General features: G+C 40.7%; 1 protein-coding gene across 1 annotated transcript in view; it reads left to right on the top strand.

Annotated features, from left to right (window-relative positions):
- Positions 1–8,114, top strand: part of GYPA (glycophorin A (MNS blood group)) — a 77,950-nt gene extending 69,836 nt beyond the window's left edge. The window contains exon 7 of the mRNA XM_069105450.1: positions 7,934–8,114. Within this exon, the coding sequence (XP_068961551.1) occupies positions 7,934–7,950 (17 nt within the window). The 3' untranslated portion in view covers positions 7,951–8,114. The remainder of the gene's footprint in view (positions 1–7,933) is intronic.
- The last annotated feature ends 783 nt before the right edge of the window (positions 8,115–8,897 follow it).

The following is an 8,897-nucleotide window of genomic DNA, read 5'->3' as shown; positions in this document are numbered from 1 at the left end:
GAGAGAGAGAGAGAGAGAGAGAGAGAGAGAGAGAGAGAGAGAGAGAGGAGAGAGGAGAGAGAGAGAGATGCCATGATCCTCTTCAAAAATAAGGGACATAGAACCCACAAAGTGAAAGAGAGAGACTAACCTCCCACTGAAAATAGCCCAGCAGGCTGGCGGGAAGGGGCCAGCACAGTGCTCTGGGAGACAAGCCCAGCCCCACATGAGTCCAGGTTTTAGCCTCAGGACCTCCAGACCAGCTGTGTCTAGAGGGATATCTGGAGAGTAGATCACCAGCAGCTGTGGTGGTTTCCAGAATTATCAACCCATAAATGCGAAAAAACAAAGTGAGAGGTCAGTGGACTTTGGGAACAGGGAGTCCAGGAGTGTAGTCTGGCCTCTGACCCCTGAAGGAGAAGAGGCTAAGGTGCAGCAGCTGCAGCCTTGTGGCTGCTTCAGAGTTCTTGGCCTGCAGAGGGACCAAGTGACCAGTCTGAGGGTCACCTTGCTTTAACCTACTAGGATCTGGATTGCTGTGTAGGGTGGAGGTCCTGGGGTACGTGACCAGTGAGCCAGAGCCTATGGAGGCATCAGAGAGGGCAGCCAACTAATAGCTCTGGCAGCTGCAAAAACCCCAGTGATCTAGGACAAAGCTCCCTGCTCTAGTAGCAGAGTTCTACTGTGGCAAAAAAGCTCAAAAGTTAAGTAATTGAATGACAGCATGAGCAAGCAAAAGAAGCAAAGCAAGCTCAGCAATCCAGCTTTGGATTCCTTTTGGGGGGACAAAAAGGATCAAAGCATGGAAAGGGAGGAAGACAATGAAGTCAGAACTCCTGCACCAAAAGCTTTCAAGAAAAATATGAACTGATTGCAGGCCATAGAGGAGATCAAGGAGGATTTTGAAAACCAAATAAGAGAAGTGGAAGAGAATTGGGAAGAAAAATGAGAATGATGCAAGGAAATCATGAAAAGAGAGTCAACAACCTGACTGAAGAAAATTATACCTTAAAAAATAGACTAACTCAAATGGCAAAAGAGGCTCAAAAAGCCAAAGAGGAGAAGAATGCTTTAGAAAGCCAAATTTGCCAGATGCAGAAATAATCTCAAAAGCTCACTGAAGAGAATAATTCCTTCAGAATTAGATTGGAGAAAATGGAAATTAGTGACTTTATGAGAAATAAAGATATTATTAAACAGATCCAAATAAATGAAAAATAGAAGGCAATGTGAAATATCTCATTGGAAAAACCACTGACCTGAAAAATAAATCCCGGAGAGATAATTTAAAAATTATTGGACTAGGGGCGGCCAGGTGGCACAGCGAGTAAGAGCACCGGTTCCGGTGTCCTGACGACCTGGGGATCGAATCCGGGCTCAGACACTTAGCTTCCACCCAGAAACACCTGGCCGTGTAACCTTGAGCAAGTTACTTAACCCTGATTGCTTAAAAAATAAAATAAAATAAAATAAAATAAAATAAAATAAAATAAAATAAAATAAAATAAAATAAAATAAAATAAAATAAAATAAAATAAAATAAAAATAAAAATTATTGGACTACCTGAAGGCCATGATCAAAAAAAGAATCTAGAAATCATCCTTCAAGAAATTCTCAAGAAAAATTGCCCTGATGTTTTAGAAACAGAAGGCAAAATAAAGGTTGAAAGAATTCACCAATCACCTCTTTTTTTCTTTATTCTTATTAATTTGTTTGTTTACTTTTAGTTTACAAGAACCAATTCCACAATTCCTTGAGTTTCAAATTATGTCCCCCTCCCTCTCTTCCCCCCATTGTGGCATACAATCAAGTATAGGATCTGCAAATACTTTCACATTAGACATTAGTCCGGTTATAAAGATGGATTGTATCCGATGGAATGAAAAATCGTAAAGAGAAAAGAAAACCAAACAAGAAAAAGATCAGGTAGTTTGCTTCAATGTAGATTCAAACTCAGTTCTTTCTAGTTATTTCTCTGGATGTAGACATCTCTCTCCATCATGAGAGAGAGGGGTCCATGGGGTCTAAGAGACCTTTGAACTTTGGATGGAAAAAAATTTACATCTTTTTTTAGTATAATTTATTTATTTGCTAATTCTAAATATATTATTTTATGAATTTAAAAATATTATTCTGAGAAGGAAGGGCATAGGCTTCTTCACACTGTATGACACCAAAAAGATTAAGAATCCCTGAGCTAGAGGAATGATAGCTGAACAACCTAAGTATTTCACTGTTGTCCATGAAGATGGCCTTCGGTATGATGGATAAATTCTCAATGTTGGATTTATGAGAAAATATGAAAAAGAATTATGAAGAGGCATGCATGGAGTAAAATGGCCTACAGTGAGGAATTCATGGAACCAATGAAGTGTCAAAGTATATCAAGAGAAGGGGGTCAAGGTGGATTATACAAGTAAATAAAATGTTATATAGAAAACAAATCTAATAAGATAATGGGTGAAAACAAAATGGAGCAAACAGAGACTATGTGGGCATTTTTTATGTCCTCTGTCTCTCTCTCTGTCGCTGTCTCTCTCTGTCTCTGTCTCCCTCTGTCTGTCTCTCTCTGTCTCTTCTCTCCCTCCCTCCCTCTTCTTCTCCCCCTTCCTAACTCCCTCTCTCTCCCTCTCTCTCTCTTCTCTCTCTGATTTAAAATGTTTCTAAGAGAATCAATGAGTACTCACAGAAAGAGGTAAAAATTCCATTTCATTACCCACATTAATGTTAATGTTTCAAGCTGCTTAAGAATCTAGGGCACAGATTAATTTCCTGAGAGATTTTCATAGGTGGTAATTAGTTACAAATGTCATTAATATTAATTTGATATTTCAGTAAAACTTACTGTTTCCCTCAGAAACTCCCCTTCGCCAAACTTCTTTCATGCCAAGAGCTCTACCACCCATGACCCTTCCCTGTCCTTCATCTCTACACTGAATTCGTTGCCCTCTTGTCAATTCTAACTCCTCATATCCATACTCTTCTGTCCATTAAATGAATGATGAATAAATGAATAAGTGAATGAAAATAAAAATATTTATTATGTGCTAACAATATGCTAGGCAGCTAGGTGGCACAGTGAGTACAGTGATAGGCCTGGATTCAAGAAGACATCTTCCTGAGTTCAAATCTGGCCTCAGATATTTACTAGCTGTGTGACCTTAGGCAAGTCACTTAACTCTTGTTGCCTTAGTTTCCTCATCTGTAAGATGAGTTGAAGAAGGGAAATGGCAAACCTTGGCAAATCTTTGCCAAGAAAATCATGAATGGGGTCACAAAGAGTCAGATATGACCGAACCACCACAAAAACAATGTGCTGGGCACTCTGCTGAATGCTGACGATACATATACAAGCAAGTAAGACAGTGCCTACCGTCAAGGAGAAATAATAGGGAAAAAAATAACACTGAAGGAAATGGTGATGAGAGGAGGGTTTTAAGCAGGGAACACAGAGGGAATAGTGATAGGAGTTATAAGGCAATTGATTGACATGTCCTTAAAGAGAATTGTAGTGTTAATTTTGTTCCTGTTCTCAGAGCTGGAGTTGGAAAGGTGTGGGTACTGAGGGATTGAGTACATAAGCAATCAATCACAGGGGCAGGGTTTTCAGTTCCCCAAAGAGATGGAGGTTGGAGAACCAGCAGCAAAGCTTAACAAGGTCTAGGTAGTGGCTTGAAGGTCCTGAGACTTGATGAGATGAGGAGAAATGCCCTCCAACCACCCATCACACCAGCTGCAGGACCTCATAATCTCTCACATGGACAACTATGGAAACCTCTTAATTGACTCCTCTGCTTCCAGTCTTTCCCCCTTTTTAATCCATCCCTCACAAAGCTGCCAAAATAACCTTCTTAAGGCATAAGTCTGACCTTGTCATTTCCCAGCTCAAAATTCTTCAGTAGCTTCCTACTTCCTCCGGCATAAAGTACAGGCTCTTCAGTTTGAGATTGAAGGCTCCCCGTAGTCCAGCTGTAACCCAACTTTCCAGCCTTCCCTTCCCTTCCTTTCACATGCTGTATGAGCCAGACAAATTGGACATTTCATCTCTTGCCTCTCTCCATTAACAGAAGCTGTCCCCCATGCCTGGCATTCCAGGTGTCTTCTCCCCCCATCTCTGATCCTGATCTTTCATCAAGTTTCTTTTCAAATAGAAACTTTCCCATAGTTTTCCCTGATGCCCCTGGAGAGACAAAGAGAGGTTTCACACACAATAAGCATTTAGAACTTCAGTTGTTCTTTCCACTACAGCAGACTATTCTGTTTATTGATGAATTTTTTCTCACTACTCATTCTTATATTTATTCCTTCGATATGTGTTGCGTATCAACCAATAAACATTAATTAAGTAATGCAAGGCCCTGGAGATACAAAGACAAAAATAAAATAATCTCTGTACTGAAGGAGTTTATGTTTCAAAGGGGGAAACAACTTACATACACAAATGGGATTCAAATGAACCTTAGAGGGAAGGGCTCTGGCACCTGAGGATAGGCCTCTTGAAAAACGCAACATTCGAGTTGAGTCTTGAGAAAATAGAGGATCTCAAGAGGCAGGAACAATATAGGCATAGGGGCTAGAATGTGCAAAGGCATGGAAATAGGAGGAGGTGTATCGTAAGGAACAGCATGTTGGTCTGTGTGGATGGACTAAGGAGGGAGTAGAATCTCAGGTAGGCAAGTCAGTATTTATAAGGACTTACTGTGCTTCAGGCATTGTGCTAAGGGGAATACAAACAAGAAAAAGATAGCCCCTGCCCTCAAGGAGCTTACATTCTAATGGAGAAAGATAAGGCATAAAAGAATGCTAAAGTGGGGAGAGGGGGAAGCAGAGAGGTACCAGGTACAGAGGCACGGTAGAGGATGTCCTAGGGGCAGGAATCCCAGAGAGGAATAAGCTATTAGACTAGTAAAGTAAGAAGAGGACAAGTTGTGAAAAAAAAAAAAAATGCAATGTCTAACAGAGGAGTTTGTATTAGAACCCACAGGCAAAAAGAAACCACTAGAGTTTACTGAGTAGGGAGGGGACATGACCAGACCAGCATTTTAGGACAATCATCTCCCTTCAAAAAGCCCTCTTTTCTTTCAGATTTCCCTGTTTCTGTCCAGGATACCATCATCCTTTTAGGCTAGGTACCCTTAGAATTAGCTTTGATTCTTTACTTTTCATCAACAACCCCCTCCCAATATCTAATTAGCTGTTATCTTGTCATTTTTATCTCTACATCTCTTTCAGTCATTCCTTTCTATCCACTGATATGGTTACCACCCTAGTTGAGGCCCTCCCTGCCTCGCTCCTAAATTATTACAGAAGTTTCATCTGTCTCCTTTCCTCTGTTCTCTCCTGTCTCCAACTCATACTCTACAAAACTGGCAAACATAGTATAGGTACTATTGTGCCCGTTTTCTAGATGAGGACATTGAGATTCAGAGAGATTAGAAATCTCACCCATGGTCACTCAGTTACTAAAATTCAGAGGCAGGATTAGAAACCAGGTCTCTCTTGTCTCCCAGTCCAGCCTCTCATGTCTAAGTACTTTAAATTCAGAGACTTATTTTTCTCAAAGAAGGAGTTGAAAATTTCAAAGGGGCAAGCAAACATCTTGAAACTAGGAAGGTACTATGGGACAATTAAAAGATCCTTAGTTTGGGCAGCTAGGTGGAGCAGTGGTTAGAGTGCTAGACTTGGAATCAGAAAGACTCATCTTCATGAGTTGAAATCTGGCTATGTGACCCTGGGAAAATCACTTAACACTGTTTGTCTCAGTGTCCTCATCTGTAAAACAAACTGGGGAAGGGAATGGCAAACCATTCCAGTATCTTTGCCAGTTCAGGGTCATGAAGAGTTGGACACAATTGAAATGCTTCAACAATAGCAGAACCTGCTCAAAGTCGCATGGCAACAGAGAGAATGTGTGGTCCCAGGTGCCCTGCTGCTGCTCCAGGTGGGATGCTCTTCTCACTGCACTAGGCCCTGAGACGTCAAGAGGACATAGTGGTTAGAAAGCTGGACGTTTTTTGCCACTTCACAGACTGTAAGTACTAACCTCACAAGATTGTTGGAATCATCAAGTGTATAAAGTGCTTTGCAAACCTCAGGTGTTAATTAAGTGTATATCGTTCAGTCGTGTCTGACTCTTCATGACCCTATTTGGGGTTTCTTAACAACAATACTAGTGTGGTTTGCCGTTTCCTTCTCTACTTCATTTTTCAGATGAGGAAACTGAGGCCATCGGGTTTAAGTGACTTGCCCTGGGTCACACAGCCAGTGTCTGAGGTCAGATTTTAACTCAGAAAGATAAGTCTGCCTTACTTCAGACCCAATACATTTTGCTCTATAGCACCACCTGGCTGTCCAAATAAGTGGATCTGAAGTCACATACACACACACACACACACACACACACACACACACACACACACATACACACACGGCAACAGAGAGATACAAAGACAAAAATAAAATAATCTCCATACTGAAGGACTTTATGTTTCAGTGGGGGAAACAACATACATACACAAATGGAATTCAAATGAACTTTAGAGGGAAGGGCTCTGGCACACGCACACACACAGTCACTGGTAAAATCACAAGAGTCAAATACTGACCTGACTATTTACCACAAGAATGGCTTTGACCAAGTCACTTCATTTCTCTGGGAATCAGCTTCCTAATCTGTCAAATGAAGGAGATGAATTTGAATGCCTCCGAGGTTCCTTCCTTCGTTAAGTCTAAGACTCCTGTGCCATTTTAGGAAAAGCCCAGGTTAATGGGCACACCTGGATGTATGTACTCTCCTACAGCCACTTAGGGACAGCAGAAATCATAGGGACTACATTTCAAGGCCAGAATAAATAAATTAATCCCTTGAAGACTAAATTTACAAACCTACTAAAAGTATGCAGAGGCAACAGTTGTTGTAACCTGCCAAAAGTATACCCAACATTGTTGTGTTTAATGTACCCTTCCTGAACTTAACCAGACCAAAACGCTGCTAAAAAGTGGATAGGCATCAGCGGCATTTTTTTTTTTTGCTGCTTTTTGGAGGGAAATTGGGGTTAAGTAACTTGTCCAAGGTTACATGGCTAGTTTTTTTGTGTAGGTGTTAAGTGTCTGAGGCCAGAACCAAACTCGGGTCCTCCCAACTTCGGGGCCAGTGCTTTACTCACTACCCACCTAGCCACCCCAACAGCAACATTTCTTAAGAATTCACAGTATTGTCACATATGCATTGCTGGGGTGACAGGAAAGGTTCCTTGTCTTTATGGCTCCACACATTATTATTTATTTATTTATATATGTTTCATATTTATATATATATCATTTATATATGGTTATTATCCATATTCTCTGACTATTCATTTACAGCCTCATATTTATCCGTGAAAAAAAATATGAATATCAATGATTTCAAAGACTGCCCTTTTAGCCTAATGATACGTGATTCTTGAGTCATGAAACTTACTGTCTCGTAGTGGAATGATTCACAAATACAGGTAAAAATAATACATTGTATTACATGCAGTAGAAACTGCAGGAAAAAAGGGGGAAACAACATATTACTATGAATTTCAGGGAAGCCTGACCTCTTCCCTCAGGCACATAATTTTGGATGCAAAAAAAAAAAAAAGCGATGCTTTGTAGAAAAAGGAGACTGCTTATTAATATGCTAACACTTGAAAACCCACTTCCTGAAACATCAGGTGTGTGATTGATTCTCTGTGCTCCTTTGAAAGGATAATTCAACATCTCTCTCTTCCATCTCACAAAAAGAGCAGAATGCACCCCGCAGGTAAAGATGGTTGATGTTGTTTTTCAAATAGCCTTGAAAGATTATGATACCAACAAAATCATATTGGATCCAAAAACCCTGGATCCATGTGAATTTACCCAGTGCCACTTTCACACCCCCTTTCCTATCCTACAACCTTACTTCTCCTGTTTTCTTTATTGCAGGGGCAAAGGGTCTGTAAGCATCTGCCTTCAGTAATTACATTCATTTCCTCCAAAGATGCTGATTTCTTTGAAGACCACATTCAAAAAAGGGAAGAAATGAAAAGTATATTACATGTTGATTTAGGACTTTTCCCCCATTTTCCTTAGGCCCACCCAGATTTCTTTTAGGTCCTATATGCCTCTCACCTCATCCCCATAAAAAAGTCCTATTTCTAAATCATTGTCCACAGTCTTAAATGCGACTTCCGTGGGGACTTGTTTATTCTCCCAGCATTAGATGATTATCCCCGGATAACTGAGGAAATTAGAGTGAAATCCCTTTTCCCCTTGCACCTAAAAAAATTGCCTTGCTGGTAACCAACCAGGTGTGAAAAAGCAACAGTAACCTGAAAACTAAAACTTTTCTTGGCCTCTAGTTTTAATCCTCTTTGTTCCCATAACCTATCCACCTCCAGGACTTTTAGTCTCCTTCACAGTCATCAGAAGAGGTATCAGTTTTTAGTGAGATTTTAAACTAGGTTACATTTAGAAAGGACTTCACCATTTTTTTTTTTTGAGGCAACCAGGGTTAAGTGATTTGCCCAGGATCACACAGCTAGTTAAGTGGAGGTCAAATCTGAACTCACATACTACTGACTCCAGGGCCAGCATTCTATACACTTGTACCACCTAGCTGACCCTGGACTTTATCATTTATAGGGAATCCCTCTCCTCCACACTGATGATGCCCACCTTTGACCACATCATGTGGCTCTGTTCTATGCCTCCTTTTTGTGTTTTGGAGGACAATTTGTGTTAAGTGACTTGCCCAAAGTCATACAGCTAGTTTTTTGTGTCAAGTGGGTGAGGCTGGATTTGAACTCAGGTCCTCCTGACTCCAGGGTCAGTGCTCTATTCACTGAGCCACCTAGTCGCCCTTTCTATGCCTCTCTTGATATTAATCATCACAGAGTCCTCAGACAAA

This window comes from Petaurus breviceps, unplaced genomic scaffold, assembly GCF_028583685.1.
Source record: "Petaurus breviceps papuanus isolate PSGF00001 unplaced genomic scaffold, PetGlider_PUasm1.0 76, whole genome shotgun sequence".
NCBI classification, from domain to species: Eukaryota; Metazoa; Chordata; class Mammalia; order Diprotodontia; family Petauridae; genus Petaurus; species Petaurus breviceps.
Note: the sequence above shows the minus strand (reverse complement) of the source record. Positions and strands in the feature narration are given on the sequence as shown.